This window comes from Nomascus leucogenys, chromosome 13, assembly GCF_006542625.1.
Source record: "Nomascus leucogenys isolate Asia chromosome 13, Asia_NLE_v1, whole genome shotgun sequence".
Lineage (NCBI taxonomy): Eukaryota > Metazoa > Chordata > Mammalia > Primates > Hylobatidae > Nomascus > Nomascus leucogenys.
In genome coordinates this window covers 27,079,850-27,104,575 of record NC_044393.1, presented here as the reverse complement: position 1 = coordinate 27,104,575, position 24,726 = coordinate 27,079,850, and the positions used below count along the sequence as shown (strand labels likewise).

The following is a 24,726-nucleotide window of genomic DNA, read 5'->3' as shown; positions in this document are numbered from 1 at the left end:
GCTCAGTGTATCCCTGAACTCCTGGATTCAAGTAATCCTCCTATTCTCAGTAGCTAGGACCACAGGTGTGCACAATGACCAGCTGATGTTTTCATAATTTTGCAGAGACAGTTTCACTATGTTGCCCAGGCTGGTGTTGAACTCCTGGGCTCACGGCTATCCTCCTGCCTTAGCCTCCCAAACTGTTGGGATTACCGGTGTGAGCCACTGTGTCCAGTCTAAAAACTAACTTTCTTTTTTTGAGACAGTTCTCACTCTGTTACCTGCCTTGGAGTGCAGTAGTACGATCATAGCTCATTGCAGCCTCAACCTCCCAGGCTCAAGCAATCCTGCCACCCCACCATGGCTGGCTAATTTTTAAATTTTTTTGTAGCGATGGGGTTTCACCATGTTGTCCAGGCTGGTCTTGAACTTCTGGGCTCAAATGATCTGCCCACCTCGGCCTCCCAAAATGTTGATATTACAACCATGACCCACTATGCCTGGTCAAAACTTGCTTTCTAATGATTCAGAAAAAAAAAATTATATATAAAGAGAGTATTTTATTTATTTATTTTTTGACACGGAGTCTCCCTCTGTCACCCAGGCTGGAGTGCAGTGGTGCAATTTCAGCTCACTGCAAGCTCCGCCTCCTGGGTTCACGCCATTCTCCTGCCTCAGCCTCCTGAGTAGCTGGGACTACAGGTGCCCGCCACCACAACTGGCTAATTTTTTGTATTTTTAGTAGAGACGGGATTTCACTGCGTTAGCCAGTGTGGTCTTGATCTCCTGACCTCGTGATCCACCCACCTCGGTCTCCCAAAGTGCTGGGATTACAGGCGTGAGCCATCGTGCCCGGCCAAGAGAGAGTATTTTAAAAAATAAAAATTAAGTGGATCACTTGACCCTGGGAGGCAGAGGTTGCAGTGAGCTTAGATGACACCACTGAGCTCCTGCCCAGGTGACAGGGCAAGACCCTGTCTCAAAAACAATAAAATAAAAATAAGTAAATAAATAAATAAACAAAGTAAGGGATTTTCAAAATAGTAGTTTTAAATATACCAATGCCAACTGTGAATATACTAGCAAACAGAAAAAATTAAGTTTCATAAAGCTAGCACAGACCACAATAACAATAATAACTAAAATTATAAGGAACTTAGGAGTAAGTATAACAAAGATGTATGACTTTCATGGCCAGCCTAGGCAACATAGTAAGACTCCATCTCTACAAATAAATACCCAGGTGTGATGGTGCAGGCCTGTGGCCCCAGCTACTTGGGAGGCTGAGGTGGAAGGATCGCTTGAGTCTGGAGGTCAAGACCAGCCTGGGCAACATGGTAAGACTCTTCTCCACAGAAAGGAAAAAATAAAAACATAAATCTTATTATAAAGTATGTCAACCTAAAAGGAAGGAGCTGAGGAATGTTTAATATAGAGAGTTTATTTGGAACAAGGTTGAAGACACATTTACAAATTGCCTTGGGGAATGCTTGGGGAGAACAAGAGAGAGGCTCAAGTTTTTAAAGAAAAAAGGACTGGCCAGGTGTGGTGGCTTAGGCCTGTAATCTCAGCACTTTAGGAGGCCAAGTTGGGCAGATAGCTTGAGCTCGGGAGTTGAGACCAGCCTGGGCAACAAAGTGAGAACCCCCCCCTACAAAAAATTAGCTGGGCATGGTAGTGTGTGCTTGTAGTCCCAGCTACTCGGGAGGATGAAGTGAGAGAATTGCTTGAGGCTGGGAAGTCGAGGTTGCAGTAAGCCGTGTTTGCACCACTGCACTCCACCCTGGGTGACAAAGCAAGATCCTGTTGAGGGGAGGGGAGGGGGAAGGGGAAGGGGAAAGGGAAAGAAAAGGAAGGGAAAGAAGGGAAGGAAGGGAAAGGAAGGAAGGAAGGGAAAAAGAAAGAGTGAGAAAGAAAGAAAGTGAGAAAGAGAAAAAGAGAGAGAGAGAGAGACAGAAAGGAGAGAAAAGAAAAAAAAAGAAAAGAGCACAAATCAGGAGGAGGAGGTGATCACAAAGAGGAGGTGATAACAAAAGTTGTTAGTCAGGAATGTTCACTGGCTTACAGAAATAACATTAGTTAGTGATTGGCTACATATTATGAAGTACAGGGTATATGGCATTTTATGGTTACCTGGCATCCCACATAACAGCTGGCTTCAAGAGATAATAATTATTTAGCTCAAGGGGGCGTGACATGATTGCTGCTCTATTTCAATGCCTCTCTGGGCCTGATAATGTAAAGGGGGTAATATTTCTCAGATAAAAATTTCTTCTTTTTTTTTCTTCCCCAAGTAACAAGTGTGGAAACAGAACAGAATGCAGAATGATTCATCATATATGGGAAGTTAATAAATGTTGGGGTTGGTATTACAGTCAGTGGGAATAGGATGAACTATTTAAAAATTAGATTTCTCGGCTGGGCGTGGTGGCTCACGTCTGTAATCCCAGCGCTTTGGGAGGCCGATGCAGGCGGATCATGAGATCAGGAGTTCGAGATCAGCCTAACCAACATGATGAAACCCCATCTCTACTAAAAATACAAAAGTCAGCCGGGTGTGGTAGCACACGCCTGTAAGGAGAGGCAGGAGAATCGCTTGAACCCGGGAGGCGGAGGTTGCAGTGAGCCAAGATCGCACCACTGCACTCCAGCCTGGGCAACAGAGTGAGACTCCATCTCAAAAAAAAAAAAAAAAAAAAGAAATAAAAAGATTTCTCCCATATACTTAAACTAAAATAAATTGTACATGAGCTAAGGGTTTAAATGTGAAAGGCAAAATGCTTAAAGGAAAAGACTTGGTAATGATTGAGTAGATCCTATTAGATCAACTGCAGAAGAAAACAACTATAAGCTCTGGACAACTCACTGAAGGTCCTGGAGAGAGACCAAAACCAAGCGGATGTTAGACCTCAATACTTAGAAGGGAGAGGTACTGGGCGACATTCCGGTTTTATGGTTTTTCGCCTAAGAGCAGGCCCCAAGACAGAAAAACTGGTGAGAAACTACCCATTTTACTGGCTTGAAGAACCAGAGTACTTCATCAAAATTGAAAACGTCTGTTTTTCAAAAGGCACCATGAAAAAATGAATTGGCCAAGCCAGACACTGGGGAAAAATATTCACAATACATATACCTAACCATATATATATATAAAGAATTCCTACAACTCAATAATCAAAGAGCAAGCAATCAAACTTTTTAAACGAGTAAAATGTTCAGAGTTCTTTGCAGAAGAAGATATATCAATAACAAAGTACAAAGTACAGGAAATATTATTCAACATACATTAGAAAATCAAGCCATGAAATACCATTTGACACTCATTAGAAGGGCTAATCTGAAAGGCCAAATGTTGATGAGGCTGTAAAACAACTGGAACTCCAGTATGTTGCTGATGGGAGTGTAAAATGGTACAACCACATTGGAAAACTCTGGTAGTTTCTTATAGAATTAAATACATATCTACCATATGACCCAGCAATTCTAACTCCTCAGTATTTACCTAAGTGAAGTGAAAATGTATTTCTTTATCTATTTTTATTTTTATAAAATAATATATTTCTGCTGAACGTATTTCTTGTTTTAAAAATGTAATTAACTTTCCACACTACAACAACATAGAAAATGTATTTCTACCAAAATCTTGTGATAATGTGCACGACAACCTTATTCATAACAGCCAAAACCTGAAAACAATCCAAATTCCAACAAAACGAGAAAGGGTAAACAAATTGTGACTTATTCGCACAATGCCACACTACGTAGGTGATAAAAAAAAAAGGATCAACTACTGAGGCACATAACATGAACAAATCTCAAAACCATTATGTTGAGTAAATAAAGCAAGGCATAAAATAGGACCTCCTATATGATTCTGCTTAATCAAGTCTAAGAACAACAAAATTCATTTATGTTTGTAAAAATCAGAAGGTGATGGTGGGGTGAGGGGGAGTGGGAATTGACTGAGAAAAAGCACATGGGAATTTTTCAGGAAGATGGAAATGCTCTATATCCTGACTGGGTAATAGTCATATGGATGTATACACCTGTCAAAACTCACTGAACTTAAGATCTGGACAACTTATTGTATGTGAACTATACCTCAAAAAGAGAGAGAGAGAGAAAAAAAGTGGTTGACATGTAAGAAGTTTTCAATATATATTAATATCCTTTTTCTATTCCCGTTCCAGAAATACAGTATAGTAAAAACCAACCTAATTTTACTTCTCGAAAATTGATTCCAAAATATGGGACAGCCACCTGCAAATGCCTAATTTTAAAATGATTCATTTAATATATATGACTTGGCTGGTAACAGTTAGTTCATGGTCATACCAAATGTGTCAAAATTGGAGTTGGCCTTTTATTATACAGTAGTACAATGGAGCAGAAGGAGCATTAAACTGGCAACTGGTTTTGTATTGCTGATTCCAGTATTTAACGGCTTTGTGATTTTTGATGCATCAATACACATCCAAGAGTTTCAAGTTCCTTTATTTGTAAAAAGGGAGATAATGATAACTTCCTTACAGACTACTGTGAGGACCAAACAAAAGCATATATATATATATATATATATATATATATATGAATGAAAGCACCCTGGACACTGTAATGGGGAAGTATTTTATAACACAGTAGTGGAATCAAACAGATAAATTAACTAAAGAACCTGCTTAAATAGTCATTCTTTTTATTGACTACTGACTATATGAATACATACCGTCCATTTCACCTCTGGGCGAGCAAGTGGAATAAATCGTCCATCAAACATGTGAGAAAATGGCCCATGACCTTAAAAACAAAAGCAGCCTTAGAACAAGAAAAACATCTTTAAACCAACAAAAACTTTTTTCTTTTTTTTTTTTTGAGACGGAGTTTCGCTCTTGTTGCCCAGGCTGGAGTGCAGTGGTACAATCTTGGCTCAACACAATCTCCACCCCCCCCGGGGTTCAAGCAATTCTCCTGCCTCAGCCTCCCGAGTAGCTGGGACTACAGGCGTGTGCAACCACACCCAGCTAATTTCGTATTTTTAGTAGAGATGGGGTTTCTCTATGTTGGTCAGGCTGGTCTCGAACTCCCGACCTCAGGTGATCGCCCGTCTCAGCCTCCCAAAGTGCTGGGATTACAGGCGTGAGCCACCACACTCGGCCAAACTGAATCCTTTAATCTTTTTAGTTGAACTTGAATAGCAACAGAAATTAATAATTTAAAAATACAATCACGAAAAGGGACAAACCCTTCCTTCCTATTTCTAAAACAGGAGAATAGGAAGCAGAAACATATGGAAAAGTAAGCTCTCCATCAAGCGGTCTCCAGTCACCAGGGCTTACATAAATCTGATAAAAGGGCAGTTTTTATTGTTTTTTTGAAGAGACAGAGTCTTGCTATGTTGTTCAGGCTGGAGTGCAGTGGCTAGTCACAAGCATGATCATTATGCACTGTAGCCTTGGACTCCTGACCTCAAGTCATCCTCCTGCCTCAACCACCCGAATGGCTGGGACTACAGGCATGCACCACCACACAGCGCTTGATAAATGGACAATTCTGTGTAACTAAAAAGAATATTAATGCCAAAAACTTTTTGAAATCTTCGGATTGAAAATATCTGGATTAAAATAGCAGTTTTAAGAAAATCCACTAGGGCCGGGTGTGGTGGCTCATGCCTGTAATCCCAGCAGTTTGGGAGGCTGAGGTGGGTGGATCACTTTGAGTCAGGAGTTCAAGACCAGCCGAGCCAACATGGTAAAAACCCTGTCTCTACTAAAAATACAAAAAATTAGCCAGGTTTGGTGGTGGGCATCTGTAGTCCCAGCTACTCGGGAGGCTGAGGCAGGAGAATGGTGTGAACTTGGGAGGTGGAGCTTGCAGTGGGCCAAGATCACACCACTGCACCCCAGCCTGGGTGACAGAGCAAGACTCCATCTCAAAAGAAAATAAAAAGGGCTGGGCGTGGTGGCTCATGCCTGTAATCCCAGCACTTTGGGAGGCTGAGGCGGGTGGATCACGAGGTCAGGAGTTGGAGACAAGCCAAGATGGTGAAACTCTGTCTCTACTAAAAATACAAAAATTAGGCGGGTGTGGTGGCAGGCACCTGTAATCCTACCTACTCAGGAGGATGAGGCAGGAGAATCGCTTGAACCTGGGAGGCGGAGGTTGCAGTGAGCCGAGATTGTGCCACTGCACTCCAGCCTAGGCAACAGAGCGAGATTCCGTCTCGGGGGTAAAAAAAAAAAATACACTGGAGTGCAGGAAGAAAAAATTAGAATTTATCTTATAACTCTATCTTTGGCTGGGTGTGGTGGCTTATGCCTGTAATCCCAGCACTTTGGGAGGCTAAGGTGGGTGCAAAACCTGAGGTCAGGAGTTTGAGACCAGCCTGACCAATATGGTGAAACCTCGTCTCTACTAAAATTATAATAATTAGCCGGGCGTGGTGGCGTGTGCCTGTAGTCCCAGCTACTCGGGAGGCTGAGGCAGGAGAATGGCTTGAACCCAGGAGGTGGAGGTTGTGGTGAGCCAAGATTGTACCATTGCACTCCAGCCTGGGCAACAGAGCTAGACTCCATCTGAAAAAAAAAAAAAAAAAAAGTGAGCCACTTAACTGGAGAGGGAAGTCAACCTGGCCCTTCCAGCTAGCCAGGGAAGGCTAGCCCTGGCCCTTCTTTGCAAGTCACAGGCTACACATAAAGGCTTGCTTAATGCAATGCTCAGGCTCCTGGGGACTGGCAAAGGTTTCCCAATGATTCTCTCTCAAAATACCAAAAATTCATCAAATTTATCATCTAGGGGCTGGTATTGGTTCTTTGCAAGTCTCCGGGGGACATAAAAAGAGTGCCTACTCGCTTTAAGTATCTGGCTATCCAAACAGTGGCACCTCCCTTCCCCTGCCCTGAGGGTACGCACAAACTCTCAGGGTCCCTGAATAAGTAGGAATAAACTATAAGGATAGAGGTAAAAACCCCCATGATTTAAAAGGAATAGTCCTGGCCCAACGTGGTGACTTATGCCTGTATTCCCAACAATTTGGGAGGCCGAGGGAGGTGAATCACTTGAGGTCAGGAGTTCGAGACCAGTTCAACAACATGATGAAACCGCATCTCTACTAAAAATAGAAAAAAATTAGCCAGGCGCTACTTGGGAGGATGAGGCAGAAGAATCACTTGAACCCAGGAGGCGGAGGTTGCAGTGAGCCGAGATCGTGCCAACTGCACTCCAGTCTGTGTGACAGGGCAAGACTCCATCTCAAAAATAAATAAATGGGCCAGTCCCCTTTCTCTTTGTCACAGGACAAAGATGATATTATTTTGCTTGGATTAAAGTGGCCCCAGACATCACATGGATCAGAAAAAACAAGGAGTTCTCTAAATGTGTTAATCCACTTGGGCAGATTAGAGATTATAAATATGAAAAAAATGGATTTGACCAAATAACTGAAGGAAAAATGGTGATTTTATTTAATAAGAAGGATAAGGCCGGGCACAGTGGCTCACGCTTGTAATCCCAGCTCTCATGGAGGCAAAGGCGGGAGGATAGCTTGAGCCCAGGAGTTCGAGACCTGCCTGGGCAATATAGCGAGACCCCATTCTCCACAAAATGGAAGAAAAAAAAAAAAGACCAAAAAAAAAATAAGCATAAGAAGGATAAAAGAAAAATAAAATTCACACATCATCCTAAAAGGAGCAGTAAGAAAAACTCACTATCAAAAAGCCCTTTCACATAACCTGTAGTAAAGATGATGGCCGGGCATGGTGGCTCATGCCTGTAATCCCAGCACTTTGGGAGGCTGAGGCTGGTGGATCACCTGAGGTCAGGAGTTCGAGACCAGCCTGGCCAACATGCTGAAACCCCATCTCTGCTAAAAATACAAAAATTAGCTGGATATGGTGGTGCATGCCTGTAATCCCAGCTACTCGGGAGGCTGAGGCACGAGAATTGCTTGAAACCAGGAAGCAGAGGTTGCAGTGAACTGATAATGAGCCACTGCACTCCAGCCTGGGCAACAGAGCAAAAAAAAAAAAAACCTCTTTAGCAAAGATGTTTAACATGAGAAATTCACTGAAAGTTGCCAAGAAAATAAAATAGCAATGTTTTCTACTTACGAATCATTCTAGGAAGAAGCAACAGTACATTTATACTAATGTCAACTGAAGAATTAAAATACAATTTCCATATTCTCTTGGTTGATCTGATTTTTTAATGTCAAAGAGAGGTAACATATGTTATGATTTTACATAACTATGTCTCTTTGTACAGCTTACCGAGATCATGACAAAGTCCAGCAATCTGAACACAGAGAATATCTCGTTCACTTATCTGCAGCTCTGGTTGTTTTTCACCCAGTGCGCGAACTAGACATCCTGCTAGATACCCCACCCTGAAGAGCAAAAACACAAAAAGTCACTTCCGTTTGCAAGAGGAGTGATAATTCTGGTCTTGAAGAACTTCAGTGCGTTTCCTCAAACATTCTAACATAGCTTTAGGGCAACTTTACTGAACAGTCTATTTCAGAACTAGGCAGGAACACACACAAACACAATCCCAAAAGCAGGACCTCTGGCTCAATATCACCCATCATTAGAGGAATGCACATCAAAACCACAGTGAGATACCACTTCACACCCCTTAGGATAGCTACTATTAAAAAAAGAAAACCAGAAAATAACAAGTGTTGGACATGATGTGGAGAAGTTGGAACCCTGTGCACTGTTAGTGGGGATGTATTATGGTGTAGCTGCCATGGAACACAGTATGGGTGCTCCACAAAAATTAAAAACGGAATTACCACAGTGATTTAGCAATTTCACTTCTGGGTATACACCCACAATAACTGAAAGTAGGTCTTGAAAAGATTGGCTGGGCTCAGTGGCTCACGCCTGTAATCCCAGCACTTTGGGAGGCTGAAGCGGGCAGATCACTTGAGGTCAGGGGTTCGAGACCAGCCTGGCCAACATGTTGAAGCCCCATCTCTACTAAAAAATACAAAAATTAGCTCAGCGTAGTGGCAGGTACCTGTAATCCCAGCTATTTGGGAAGCTGAGGCAGGAGAATTGCTTGAACCCAGGAGGCACAGGTTGCAGTGAGCTGAGATCTCGCCATTGTACTCCAGCCTGGGCAACAGAGCAAGATTCCGTCCCCCACCAAAAAAAAAAAAAAAAAAAGAAAGAAAGAAAATATATTTGTACAGACATGTTCATAGCAGCACTACTCAAAATAGCCAAAAGGTAAAAGAAACAGGTATCCATCAACAAATGAATGTATAAACAAAATGTGGTATATACATATGATAAAATATTATTCAACCTTAAAAAGGAAATAAAAAATAAATTAATTAAAAAATAAAAAATAAAAAAAGGAAAGAAATACTGACACATGCTACAACATAGATGAACTTTGAGGAAATTATGCAAAGTGAAATAAGCCAGTGACAAAAAGACAAATATTATATGATTTCACTAAGATGAGGTACCTAGAGTAGTCAAATTCATAAACAGAAAGAAGAGGGTTGGGTGCGGTGGCTCATGCCCGTAATCCCAGCACTTTGGGAGGCCGAGGTGGACAGATCACCTGAGGTCGGGAGTTCAAGACCAGCCTGGCCAACGTGATGAAACTCCATCTCTACTAAAAATACAAAATTAGCCGGGCATGGTGGCAGGTGCCAGCTATTTGGAAGACTACTTGGAAGGCTGTAATCCCAGCTACTTGGAAGGCTGTAATCCCAGCTACTTGGAAGGCTATAATCCCAGCTACTTGGAAGGCTGAGGCAGCTACTTGGAAGGCTACTTGGAAGGCTGAGGCAGGAGAATCACTTGAACCCAGGAGGCGGAGGTTGTGGTGAGCCGAGATTGCGCCATTGCACTCCAGCCTGGGCAACAAGAGCGAAACTCCTTCTCCCAAAAAAAAAAAAAAAAAAAAAGTAGATGGTAGTTACTAGGGGGTTGTGGGGAGGGGGACATGAAGAGTTGTTTAATATGTATACAGTTTCGTTTTTTTTTTTTTTTTTTGAGACAGAGTCTTGCTGTGTCGCCCAGGCTGGAGTGCACTGGCCTGATCTCAGCTCACTGCAACCTTGGGAGTAGCTGGGATTACAGGCACACACCACCATGCCCGGCTGGTTTTGTATTTTTAGTAGAGATGGGGTTTCGCCATGTTGCCCAGGCTGATCTTGAACTTCTGACCTCAGGTGATCCGCCGGCCTCAGCCTCCCAAAGTGCTGGGATTCCAGGTGTGAGCCACTGCGCCTGGCAAGTTTGGTTTTGTAAGATAATAAGAGTTTTGGCAATCGACTGGTTGCACAATGTGAATGCATTTAACCCTACTAAACTGTACACTTAAAAAACACTGAAGACTATATATTTTCTATTCTGTGTATTTTACCACAGTTTTTTTTTAAAGTAGGCATATCTGGCTTTGTAATGTTTACAACATAATTGGAGATGAAGTACTTGAATGCACTTCCAGCACTTCCATCTTAGCCATTCCTAAATTCTTTTCTCCTGAACTCTGAGCTACATGAGGACAGAGGCAATTGTTATCTTTTTGTGGTTTGGTAGGGCTTAGTAAGTTCAATAAATATTTGTTGATGAATGAACATTTGAGTATAGACACATGTTGTGCCTAACTAAAAATGCTTCTACACAAACAAAAAACCAAAGTAATATACTGTGAGTACTTCATGAAAATCTCAAAGACTGTCTATTCTTCCTTGTCCACTTCCTCCTGGCTCTACACTGTATAATGGAAATGCAGACCAAAGTCTCAGCTTAGTTGTATGTAACAGAGGCATTGCCTTCTCTCTAAGATTATGAATGCTTTTTTAACTTACGCATTTCCTGACAGGTAAGAAAATGATCTGGTTTGAAAGAGCAACTCTGTACCAGAGTAAATAGATAATACAGAAACATTAAATAATCAAATATACATAATTAGTTGTATCAGTAACCGACCGATGAGCTTTTTTTTTTTTTTTTTGAGACTGATTCTCACTCTGTCACCCAGGCTGGAGTGCAATGGTGCAACCTCGACCTCCCGGGTTCAAGCCATTCTCCTGCCTCAGCCTCCCAAGTAGCTGTAGCGTGCACCACCACGCCTTGCTAATTTTTGTATTTTTACTAGAGACGGGGTTTCACCATGTTGGTCAGGCTGGACTCGAACTCATGATCTCAAGTGATCTGCCTGCCCCAGCCTCCCAAAGTGCTGAGATCGGCCGGGCGCGGTGGCTCACGCCTGTAATCTCAGCACTTTGAGAGGCTGAGGCGGGCAGATCACGAGGTCAAGAAATCAAGACCATCCTGACCAACGTGGTGAAACCCTATCTCTACTAAAAAATACAAAAATTAGCCGGGCATGGTGGTGGGCACCTGTAATCCCAGCTACTTGGGAGGCTGAGGCAGGAGAATCACTTGAACCCCGGAGGCGGAGGTTGCAGTGAGCTGAGATTGTGCCATTGCACTCCAACCTGGGCAACAGAGTGAGACTCCATCTCAAAAAAAAAAAAAAAAAGTGCTGGGATTACAGGCATGAGCCACGACACCTAGGCCCTGTTAGCTTTTAATTAATATTTAAAAACAAATCCAACTGACCTGTCTATAGATACTTTCATTATTTTTCCAGGAAAGATCTGAGGTGGTTAAGAATACATAAAATAAATAAAATACAACAAGGTAAATAAAAAGCCTCAATTTTGGGGCTGGGCACGGTGGCTCATACCTGTAATCCCAGTACTTTGGGAGGCTGAGGCGGGTGGATCACAAGATTAGGAGTTCAAGACCAGCCTGGCCAAGATGCTGAAACCCCATCTCTACTAAAATTACTAAAATTAGCCAGGTGTGGTGGTGGGTGCCTATAATCCCAGCTACTCAGGAGGCTGAGGTAGAGAACTGCTTGAACCTGGGAGGTGGAAGTTGCAGTGAGCCAAGATTACGCCACTGCACTCCAGCCTAGTGACAGAGAGAGACTCTGTCTCAAAAAAAAAAAAAGCCTCAATTTTCTCATCAATAAAATAAGGACATTATCATCATTTTGTAAAACTATTTATTCTCTAAAAGATTAAGACAACTATTTCATTTTTCCCCTGTTTTTTCTTTTTTCTTTTTTTTTTTTTTGAGATGGGGTTTTGCTCTTGTTGCCTAGGCTGGAGTGCGATGGTGCCATCTCGGCTCACTGCAGCCACCGCCTCCTGGGTTCAAGTGATCCTCCTGCCTCAGCCTCCCGAGTAGCTGGGATTACAGGTGTGCACCATCATGCCTGGCTAATTTTGTATTTGTAGTAGAGATGGGGTTTCACCATGTTGGCCAGGCTGGTCTTGAACTCCTGACCTCATGTGATCCACCCGCCTCTGCCTCCCAAAGTGCTGGGATTATAGGTGTGAGCCACCATGCCTGGCCTAAGATAACTATTTCATGAGACAGAGGAAATACTTAAAAACTGCAAGTTCCCCACCCCATTCCCTTCTTACCCTAGACTATGCTCAAATCGATTGTGTGAAGCTCCTGGAAAAACATAGTAACCACCTCCCAGCTGTTTGATGTATCGAAGACGTTGAAATTGAGGTGTATCAATGATTCGGACGAGGAGAGGGTGGAGCTCAATGTGGCCATGGATAGGATCATTAATTACCTAGAAAATTATGTTTAATTAATATGAGTAACAACATGTAAGTCCAACTGAAATTTGTGTGCAGCCATTGCTAATTATAGTGCAAAGTCAAAGCTATTTGATTTTTCAAGTAAAAATACTAACGGAAATGACAAGATGTTAACATCATTACCATATTTAGGTATCACTACCAGACAGATCAAGTATATTGGATTTGAGTATATTTTACTTCTTCCTAATGGATGTGAATAACAGAAAAATAGGATTTTGATTTTTTATCATGTATATGACTTAGTCTTTAATAAGTTTGTCTTGTATTCAAGTTAAACATACATATTCATTTCTATTTAAACACATTCATCCACAACATGTAAGCCATATCACTATAGGTATTATGTCTAATTTTTTTTTTTTTTTTTTTTTTTTTTGAGACGGAGTCTCACTGTGTCACCCAGGCTGGAGTGCAGTGGCATGATCTCGGCTCACTGCAAACTCTGCCTCCCAAGTTCAAGCTATTCTCCTGCCTCAGCCTCCCGAGTAGCTGGGACTATAGGGGTGTGCCACCATGCCCAGCTAATTTTTATATTTTGAGTAGAGATGGGGTTTCACTATGTTGGCCAGGCTGGTCTTGAACTCCTGACCTCAAGCGATCCGCCCACCTCGGCCTCCCAAAGTGTTGGGATTACAGGCATGAGCCACCGCGCCTGGCCTAAATTTTTTTTTTCTAAATGTATCTATACAGTACTCATCATTAAAACAGAAAAGAAAGAAGGGAGGCAGGGAAAGAAAGAAAGATGGAAATTCCTCTACCATATGGATAAGAAATCATCCAGGTCCGAGTGCAGGGGCTCACATCTGTAATCCCAGCACTTTGGGAGGCCAAGAGTTTGAGACTAGTCTAGGCAACATAGTGAGAACCCATCTTTAAAAAAAAAAAATTTAGTGGCACACATCTCTAGTCCCAGGTACTCTAGAGGCTGAGGTAGGAAGATCCCTTGAGCCCCAGGGGATCAAGGCTGCAGTAACCTACTATTGTGCCACAACACTTCACGGGCGACAGAGAGAAACTCTAATGTCTCAAAAAAAGAAGAAAAAAAGCAAGAAAATAATTTTGTACAGCTGAACAATGTGTCTATGTGTGTGTGTTGTTCTTGTTTTGTTTTTGTTAGAGACAGGGTCTCGCTTTCTCACCAGGCTGCAGTGCATTGGCTATTCACAGGCACAATCATAGCTTACTGTAGCCTCAAACTCCGAGGCTCCAGGGATCCTCATGCCTCAGCCTCCCAAGTAGCTAAGACTACAGGCATGTACCACCATTCCTAGCTAATTTATTTTTATTCTTTGTGGAGACAAAGTCTTGCTATATTGACCAGGCTGACCTTGTGTCCGCCTGCCTCAGCCTCCCGAAGTGCTGGAATTACAGGCATGAGCCACCACGCCCGGCTAAAATCTACTTTTAAACCATTTAAGGATCTGAAAGCCTTCACTGTAAATTTTTCAGGTTGTAATAACTGTCTTGTTTTTGTTTGTTTGTTTGTTTGTTTTTTCGAGACAGAGTCTAGCTCTATCACATAAGCTGGAGTACAATCAGGGCTCACTGCAACCTCTGCCTCCAAAGCTCAAGCGATCCTCCAACCTCAGCCTCCCAAGTAGCTGGAACTATACCATGCCTGGCTAATTTTTCTTTTTTTGGTAGAGATGGGGTTTCTGGTAGGGCATGGTGGCTCACGCTTGTAATGCCAGCACTTTGGGAGGCTGAGGTGGGTGGACCACCTGAGGTCAGGAGCTCACGACCAGCCTGACCAACATGATGAAATCCTGTCTCTACTAAAAATACAAAAATTAGCCGGGCGTGGTGGTGGGCGCCTGTTATCCCAGCTACTCAGGAGGCTGAGGCAGGAGAATCGCTTGAACCCGGGAGGCGAAGGTTGCAGTGAGCTGAGATTGTGCCACTGCACTCCGCTGCACTCCAGCTTGGGCAACAGAGCGAGACTCCATCTCAAAAAAAAAAAAAAAAGATTCACTGATACATTTGAAAAATTAGTCCTCATTATGTCAAACACTGCACTCCGTTTTCACCATTACACAATCTCAGCTTCAGAGGCCAACTGAACTAAATTTAGCATAAAGAACACTGTGTCAAGAACAAACCATGGTGACCTTGGGTTCGGCAATGGTTTCTTAAATATGACACTAAAAGTACAAGACACAAATGAACAAAAAAATATAAATTGGATTACACAAAAACTTAAGACTTTTGTGATCCAAAGAACACCATCAAAAAAGTAAAAAGACAACCCAGAGACTCGGAAAAAATATTTGCGTATCATATCTCCCATAAGGATTTACATCCAGAACATATAAAGAGCTCTTACAACACAAATCAAATTGTGTGTGATTGAACAACACTGTGAACTTTCTAAAAAGCACTGTCTTGCATACTAAAAATGAGTGAATCATACAACTTGTGAATTATATCTCAATAAAGCTATTTATGTTTTAAGTATCAAGTTAGGTAGGTATCAAATTAGGGTAGAAATCCTTGAGGTCTGCAACTGAGTAGCAAACTAGGTCAATTCTTGTTGAACTGCACCGCTGATGAAGTTAAATTCATTTAAGGTATTGATTTCATTACTAAGCAGTGATTCAGTAGTTTGAAAATCCATTTCCAACAACTGTCATTTATAATTTATAAATGAGGTTAAACAATGTTGGTGTTTTTTATTTTTTTTTGAGAGAGGGTCTCACTCTGTTGGCCAGGCTGGAGTGCAGCGGCGTGATCATGGCTCACTGAAGCCTCCACCTCCCCAGGTTCAGGTGATTTTCCTAAATAGCTTCCCAAGTAGCTGGGACTACAGGTGTACACTACCACACCCAGCTAATTTTTCTATTGTTTGTAGATGGAGTTTCACCATGTTGCCCAGGCTGGTCTTGAACTTAAGGGCTCAAGTGATCCACCTATCTCAGTCTCCCAAAGTGCTGGGATTACAGGTGTGAGCCACCATGCCCAGCCAACAATGTTCTTTTTAAAGAAAAACAGAAAAAAGAATAAAAGTGGGCAATTTAAACCACTGACTGCCTTAAATATTACTTCAAAAATATATTATTTGCCGGGCACAGTGGCTCCTGCCTGTAATCCCAGCACTTTGGAAGGCCGAGGCAGGCAGATCACGAGGTCAGGAGTTTGAGGCCAGCCTGGCCAACATGGTGAAACCCCGTCTCTACTAAAAATACAAAAATTAGCCGGGTGTGGTGGCACGCACCTGTAATCCCAGCTACTCAGGAGGCTGAGGCAGGAGAATTGCTTGAACCTGGGAGGTGGAGGTTGCAGTGAGCTGAGATCACGCTACTGCACTCCAGCCTGGGCAACAGAGTGAAACTCCCTCTCAAAACAACAAAACAGGGAGAGGCATGGTGGCACACGCCTGTAATCCCAGCACTTTGGGAGGCTGAGGCAGGTGGATCATGAGGTCAGGAGATCGAGACCATCCTGGCTAACACGGTGAAACCCCATCTCTACTAAAAATACAAAAAATTAGCTGGGCATGGTGGCACGAGCCTGTAGTCCCAGCTACTCGGGAGGCTGAGGCAGGAGAATCACTTGAACCTGGGATTTGGAGGTTGCAGTGAGCCGAGATTGCAACACTGCACTCCAGCCTGGGAGACAGAGCAAGACTCCGTCTCAAAAACAAAACAAAACAAAACAAAATAAAACAAAGAAACATTATTATAGAGTTGAACCAAAAATGTTCATTAAATTTTTTCAGATGTGATTTTCAATAGAAAATAAGCCTAGGACGGGCTGGTGGCTCACACCTGTAATCCCAGCACTTTGGGAGGCCAAGCTGGGCAGATCATGAGGTCAGGAGTTCAAGACCAGCCTGGCCAACCTGGTAAAACGTCGCCTCTACTAAAAATACAAAAAAAAAAAAAATTAACTGGGCGTGGTGGCAGGTGCCTGTAATCCCAGCTACTCAGAAGGCTGAGGCAGGAGAACTGCTTGAATCTGGGAGGCAGAGGTTGCAGTGAGCCGATACCATGCCACTGCACTCCAGCCTGGGCAACAGAGCGAGACTCCCTCTCAAAAAAAAAAGAAAAAAAAAGAAAAAGAAAATAACCTTGTAGGCCGGACATGGTGGCTCATGCCTGTAATCCCAACACTTTGGGAGGCCAAGGCAGACGGATCACATGAGGTCAGGAATTCGAGACCAGCCTGACCAATATGGCGGAACCCTGTCTTTACTAAAAAAATACAAAAACTAGCTGGGCATGGTGGCGTGCACCTGTAGTCCCAGCTACTCAGGAGGCTGAGACAAAAGAATCACTTGAACCCGGGAGGCAGAGGTTGCAGTTAGCCAGATTGTGCCACTGCACTCCAGCCTGGACAACAGAGCGAGACTCCATCTCAAAAAAAGAAAGAAAAGAAGCCTATAACTTGAAAAAGCAAAATTAAAATATGTATTCTTTTTTCGTTTTTTTGAGACGGAGTCTCGCTCTGTTGCCCAGGCTAGAGTGCAGTGGCACGACCTCAGCTCACTGCAGGCTCCGCCTCTGAGGGTTCACGCCATTCTCCCGCCTCAGCCTCCTAAGTAGCTGGACTACAGGCGCCCGCCACCTGGCCCGGCTAATTTTTTGTATTTTTAGTAGAGATGGGGTTTCACCGTGTTAGCCAGGATGGTCTCGATCTCCTGACCTCATGATCTGCCCGCCTCGGCCTCCCAAAGTTCTGGGATTACAGGCGTGAGCCACCGTGCCCGGCCTAAAATATGTATTCTTATAGAGAGGGATCTGAAATAACTAAAATACTATACATTACATCTATTTAAAAAAAAAAAAGTGAAAAAATGCAAATGATGATCGGGCAAAAAAGTACAAAAAGAGAAGATATCCTACATCTTCTCCCAGGTCTGAAACTAAGTTTTCTTAACCTAGGAATGTCAAAAGAGTAAATAAGGTCTATTTCCTGTCACTAACAAAACAAGAAACATTTCATCAAATATGGTATTAGAATCACTCTGAACAGCTTGTGAAAAATGCACATTCTGGCCGGGCGCAGTGGCTCATGCCTGTAGTCCCAACATTTTAGGAGGACGAGGTGGGTGGACCACTTGAGGTCAGGAGTTTGATACCAGCCTGGCCAACATGGTGAAACCCCAACTCTACTAAAAGTACAAAAACATTAGCCAGGTGTGGTGGTGTATGCCTGTAATCCCAGCTACTCGGGAGGCTGAGGCAGGAGAATCACTCGATCCTGAGAGGCAGAGGTTGCAGTGAGACAAGATAGTGCCACTGAGGCCCTACCTGGGTGACAGAGAAAGATTACATCTCAAAAAGAAGAAAAAAAAAAAGGCCAGGCTCTGTCTCAAAAAAATAAAATAAAGTTTAAAAAATACGTAAAACAATACTATACATTGTTTATAGATATACATAAATATGCAATAAGAGTAAAAACCATTCATGACAATGATAAACATCAAATTCAGGATGACGCTTACTTCTAGGGAGGAAAGGATAGAAACATAATAAATAGAAACAGGGCCAGGCGTGGGGGCTCACATCCGTAATCTTAGCACTTTGGGAGGCCAAGGCAGGTCAATCTCTTGAGCCCAGGAGTGTGAGACCAGCCTGAGCAACATAGAAAGACCCCGTCTCTATAAAAAATACAAAAATTAGCCAGGTGTGGTGGCGTGCACCCATAGTCCAAGCTACTGGGGTGGCTGAGATGGAAGGATCACTTGAGCCAGGGAGACGGAGGTTGGAGTGAGCTGAGATTGCGTCACTGTACTCCAGCCTAGATGACAGAGCAAGATCACATTTCATTTAAAAAAAAAAAGAATGTACAAAGGAGGTCTTCAATAGTTTTTAATATTTTGCTCTAAAAATAACAGACTTGAAGCAAATTAGGCAAAATATTAATATTTGACAAGTTGGGTAGTGGTCTACTTATGCTTTTTTGTATGCTTAACATATTTTAGTTCTTCTGATTTAAATACTCTGTGCTCATTTTAGAAAGTGCAGAAAGTTTAGAAAAGATCCACTACTCACAATTCTATCACTGAGAAGCAGATTTCCTCCTATTCTCTTCAAAATGAATTTTACATAATTGAGTTATATCACTTTATATTCAAAAAACATAACAAACTCAGATCCTCTTACCTTCATTGTATCAATCTGGACTTGACCCAATTGCTGGATATAACTAAGCAGCTTCTTCCTCTCCCCCAAGGAACTAAAATTACAATAGGATAAGCAAGTCTATCATTATTTGCTTAATAATAATCCCTGCAGTATATAGCAGACATAATAAACTTTAGATTACCTACACTAACAGAGAAGTTAGATTGGAAGGAACAATCAATAATTCAAACACACTCCTCCTAGAAACTCTCTCCGTCCTTTGCTGCTAAGATAGGGAAGCCTCCTGCTGAATCAATGGAGGCCTCCCCCAGCCTTCTGTCCTTGACCCTCTTCTCTCTTGGTAAACAGAAGACTTGAAAAACTCCACATCTCCATGTCTACTCAATGCTCAAGCTGTACTTCATTTTAACCAAACTGAAGTCAACATCTACCCTCATAATCCTGGATTGATTTATGAGCACCAGGTATGACTCAAGCATGAGTGAAATACATATGAAGGCTTTAACTTTATTTATATTCATTTTCCATTGTCAGTAATCCCTCACAATGCTCCAGTTTCAAGAAAATACGTAATGGGAATTAAATTTGAACTGCTTGAAGTCCTGTGATTCATTATCCTGCTTCATTTACAATTACTAGTTGGGCCCAGCATATCATCCTCCCTCCTGGCTGAGTGTCAACAGAGAGTGCAGGCAAAGGGTTTTACTGATCTACTAGCTAACCAGATTGAAAAAAAGTATCTTTCTATAAGTCATACATAGACCAGGAGTCAGAGGCACTACACTGGCCTCTATGGGGCACACTGAGACCCATGGTAATAAGAACACTTAAGAATAACTTCTTGGGATACATAGAAACATTATTACAGCTGATAAATTAAAGCAGCATATTTCGTGTTTTCCTATTCCTCTATCCTCATCAGTTTGACATAACAAGCACAGTGCAAAGCCAGGCTTTCAGAAGTACTTATAGGTGGACTCAGTTTAAGGGGAATCACATAGTTGAGCATAACCAGAGTCATAGCATAAAATATCAAACCTAAACTAACCCCATGACCACTTAGCATTTTCCTAAACTGACACTTGGTATTCATCACTTAAAACCCAAAAATCGGCTGGGCGCAGTGGCTCACGCCTGTAATCCCAGCACTTTGGGAGGCCGAGGCAGGCGGATCACCTGAGGTTGGGAGTTCGAGACAAGCCTGACTAACACGGAGAAACCCCGTCTCTACTAAAAATACAAAATTAGCCAGGCGTGGTGGTGGCGCATGCCTGTAATCCCAGCTACTTGGGAGGCTGAGGCAGGAGAATTGCTTGAACCCGGGAGGCGGAGATTGTGGTGAGCCGAGATCGCGCCATTGCACTCCTGCCTGGGCAACAAGAGCAAAACTCCATCTCAAAAACAAAGCAAAACAAAACAAAACAAAACAAAACAAAACAAAAATCACTGATTAGAGTATATAAAATAACCACCCGAAACCAGGGGGTTGTTATGTTTTGTTTAGCAAAGGACATGGCATTAAATAAAGATTTAAAGAAGTCATGGGCCAGGATATCTAGACTATAAAAGAATTTTATTCCTGTGTTCCAACATTTCTGAAATTTAATGCTTCTTACAAATGACATGTATATTTAATGTGACAATGTTTCTAACTTCTTTTTTTTTTTGAAATGGAGTCTTACTCTGTCGCCCAGGCTGGCGTGCAGTGACACGATCTTGGCTCACTGCAAGCTCCACCTCCCGGGTTCATGCCATTCTCCCGCCTCAGACTCCCGAGTAGCTGGGACTACAGCCACGCACCACCACGCCCAGCTAATTTCTTTTTTGTTTTTGTATTTTTAGTAGAGATGGGGTTTCACCGTGTTAGCCAGGATGGTCTTGATCTCCTGACCTCGTGATCCGCCTGCCTCGGCCTCCCAAAGTGCTGGGATTACAGGCCTGAGCCACCAAGCCTGGCCTGTCTCTTACTTCTTAAAAAAACCTTTATAAATCAATGGTTGTTCATAAAATTGAGGGCCTACTAGGAGTGCTTGTCTAAGCTGGATTCTCCCTAGAAAGCAGGGTCCAGGATAAGAGCTTGCAAGTAATTAATCTTGGGGTGTGAATTCTGGGCACAGGGATTGGGGGGCCTAGGGACAGTAAAATAGGAAATTAGGTAAAAACAGTACAAAGGTCCAATAACAAGTTGATTGCAAGGTATTACCATGAGCAACTGGATGGAGTGGTGGGTAGGGCTAATCCCACTGGCAATCTGTAAGGCAGCACTGGCCAGTAGAACTTTCTGTGATGATGGAAATGTTCTATATCTGCTCTGTCCAACACAGTAGCCATTAGCCATAGTGACTACTAAGTACTTGAAATATGGCTAGTGTAACTGAGGAATTTTTTATTTAATTTACTTCTAATTAATTTAAACATGAAGCTAGTTGTTATTATACAGAACAATACAGCTCTAAGGAGTCCTACAGAATTTGAGTTACGAGGTGGGGCACAGAGATGTGCAATATAGTGTTCCTTCTGGAATTTTGTCTGTTTTGTTCACTCATGTGCCCCAAGTTCATGGAAGAATGCCTAGTACATAGTGAGCTTTCCAAAAATATTCACTGAATGAATCAATAGCACTTGGGTCCACAAAGATGCACATGGCACCCTTGAAAAGAAAGACTGTATTAGAACAAATTCCATTCAGGTCAAATAGTAAGCAACTATTATGTACAAGAAATAAGTAGTAAGGGGGACTTTGAGAGGACTGAGTGGGCTGAAATATGGTTATGAAACAGCCATGCCAAGCACAGTGGCTCATGCCTGTAATCCCAGCACTTTGGGAGGCTGAGGCGGGCAGATCACGACGTCAGGCGTTCAAGACCACCCTGGCCAACGTAGTGAAACCCTGTCTCTACTAAAAATACAAAAATTAGCCGGGCATGGTGGTGCACACCTGTAGTCCCAGCTACTCGGGAGGCTGAGGTGGTAGAATCACTTGAACCTGGGAGGTGGAAGTTGCAGTGAGCCGAGATCACGCCACTGCACTCCAGCCTGAGTGACAGAGCAAGGCTCCATCTCAAAAAAAAAAAAAAAAAAAAAAACAACTTTGGGAGGCCTGAGGTGGGCAGATCACAAGATCAGGAGATTGAGACCATCCTGGCTAATACAATGAAACCCCATCTTTACTAAAAAATACAAAAAATTAGCCGGGCGTGGTGGCACACGCTGGTAGTCCCAGCTACTTAGGAGGCTAAGGCAGGAGAATCGCTTGAACCTGGGAGGCGGTGGCTGCAGTGAGCTGAGATTGTACCACTGCACTCGAACCCCAGCCTGGGCAACAGAGTGAGACTTCGTCTCAAAAAAAAAAAAAAAAAAAAACAAACAAAAAAAGAAAGGGCCAAGATGAGGTCCCTGGAGATTCTGATCCAAAGGATATTTATTGGAAGTCAGTTAAATGTTCTACAGTGATCTTGTTTCACAATGTACTTCTGTTATCAATTACTAAGCAACAGTGCAGGAAGTAATTCAGTATAATCCTTTGTTTTGATTCTTTGGTTACTGTTACCACAAACAACATGTAACTAAGTAAAATTTCAGAAGAGAAGGCCATATTTCCCCACTGTTGCCAATTCTCTAATAGAAACAAAATCTTCATTTTAAGAAGTATTTAAGGCCGGGCGCAGTGGCTCACGCCTATAATCCCAGTACTTTGGGAGGCTGAGGTGGGTGGATCACCTGAGGTCGGGAGTTCGAGACCAGCCTGACTAACATGGAGAAACCCCATCTCTACTAAAAATACAAAATTAGCTGGGCGTGGTGGCGCATGCCTGTAATCCCAGCTACTCGGGAGGCTGAGGCAGGAGAATCACTTGAACCTGGAGGCAGAGGTTGCGGTGAGCTGAGATCATGCCGTTGCACTCCAGCCTGGGCAACAAGAGCGAAACTCCATCTCAAAAAAAAAAAGAAGTATTTAAGCACCAGATCCTCAACTGAGATCTTTAAAGGAGCCCCACTCTAATCTAGACCCTAGAACCTACAGCCATACACAGAGATGGATCTATGTAACTATATATGTATGTATGTATTTATGTATCAATCTATCTACCTACCTACCTATCTACCTACCTATCTGAGACAGGGTCTTATTCTGCTGCCCAAGCTGGAGTCCAGGAGCTTATCATAGATCACTGCAACCTTGAACTCCTGGGCTCAAGGGATCTTCCTGCTTCAGCCTCCTGAGTAGGTGGGACTACAGGTGCATGCACAGTACCCGGCTAATTTTTTAATTTTCTGTATCACTATCTATAAAATTTACTAAGAGTTAATCATATGCTTCAACACTTTATGTACATCATTTCGTTATTGTTATCCATTTTACAGGTACAGAAATTGAAGGGTTAAATGACTTCTCCCAAATTATACAACTAAAAAGTGCCTGTTTTGCATAGTGTCTTCAAATCTAATACCAGGGCATATTCCAATCTTTTTTTTTTTTTTTTTTTTTTTTTTTTTTTTTTTTTTTGAGACGGAGTCTCGCTCTTTCACCCAGGCTGGAGTGCAGTGGCGCGATCTCGGCTCACTGCAAGCTCTCCGCCTCCCGGGTTCACGCCATTCTCCTGCCTCAGCCTCTCCGAGTAGCTGGGACTACAGGCGCCCGCCACCACGCCCGGCTAATTTTTTGTATTTTTAGTAGAGACGGGGTTTCACCGTGGTCTCGATCTCCTGACCTCGTGATCCGCCCGCCTCGGCCTCCCAAAGTGCTGGGATTACAAGCGTGAGCCACCGCGCCCGGCGCATATTCCAATCTTTAGCAAAACCTAGAAATATGCTCAAGATAGGGAAGTAGCCTTGATTTTCTTACCAACATTTTTTTCCCTATTGGTTCTTATATATTTCCCAGTGTGTATAATTCAATTATTCTGAACTTGAGTAGAAAGTTGGTCACTACAAACTTGATGAAGGTTTGTTTGCAAAATTATTTAAAATAGTTATAAGGCTGGACACGGTGGCTTACGCCTGTAATCTCAGCACTTTGGGAGGCCAAGGCGGGCAGATCACCTTAGGTCAGGAGTTCGAGACCAGCCTGGCCAACATGGTGAAACCCTGTCTCTACTAAAAATACAAAACTTAGCCGGGCATGGTGGTGTATACCTGTAATCCCAGCTACTCAGGAAGCTGAGGCAGGAGAATGGCTTGAACCCGGGGGGTTCAGTGAGCCGAGATCACACCATTGCATTCCAGTCTGTGTGACAGAGTGAGACTCTGTCTCAAAAAATAAATAAATAAAATTAAAAATGAACTAAAATAGGAATAAACAGTAATAGCAAACATAGGATTTGTACAGCGAAAACAAACAGTAGGTGGCCAGGTGCGGTGGCTCACATCTGTAATCTCAGCACTTTGGGAGGCCGAGGCGGGTGGATCACTTGAGGCCAGGAGTTCAAGACCAGTCTGGCCAACATGGTGAAGACTCATCTCTACTAAAAGTACAAAAATCAGTGGGGCAGCCGGGCGCGGTAATCCCAGCACTTTGGGAGGCCGAGGCGGGCAGATCACGAGGTCAGGAGATCGAGATCATCCTGGCTAACATGGTGAAACCCTGTGCCTACTAAAAATACAAAAAATTAGCTGGGTGTGGTGGCAGGTGCCTGTAGTCCCAGCTACTCGGGAGGCTGAGGCAGGAGCATGGCGTGAACCCAGGAGGTGGAGCTTGCAGTGAGCCAAGATCACACCACTGCACTCCAGCCTAGGCGACAGAGTGAGACTCTGTCTCAAAAAAAAAAAAAATTAGTGGGGCATGGTGGTGGGCACCTGTAATCCTAGCTACTCAGGAGGCTGAGGCAGGATAATAACTTGAAGCCGGGAGGTGGAGGTTGCAATGAGCCGAGATACTCCAGCCTGGGTGAACAAAAAAAACAAACGAACAAACGAACAAACAAAACCAGCGGGAAAGGGATTCTGCTGTTTTAAAGCACTTCACAGATTTAAAATGAGGACAGTTTATATCAGAGATTTTGGGCTTTG

General features: G+C 43.0%; 1 protein-coding gene across 3 annotated transcripts in view; it reads right to left on the bottom strand.

Annotated features, from left to right (window-relative positions):
• Nucleotides 1-24,726, bottom strand: part of SAMHD1 (SAM and HD domain containing deoxynucleoside triphosphate triphosphohydrolase 1) — a 61,428-nt gene that overhangs the window by 31,826 nt on the left and 4,876 nt on the right. For 2 of the 3 annotated variants that reach the window (XM_030825201.1, NM_001280119.1), the window contains 4 exon segments: nucleotides 18,736-18,808; nucleotides 12,440-12,600; nucleotides 8,244-8,359; nucleotides 4,706-4,776 (listed from right to left, as the gene is read on the bottom strand). In XM_030825201.1, coding sequence (XP_030681061.1) covers nucleotides 4,706-4,776; nucleotides 8,244-8,359; nucleotides 12,440-12,600; nucleotides 18,736-18,808 — 421 coding nt within the window. 3 annotated transcript variants of the gene reach the window in all.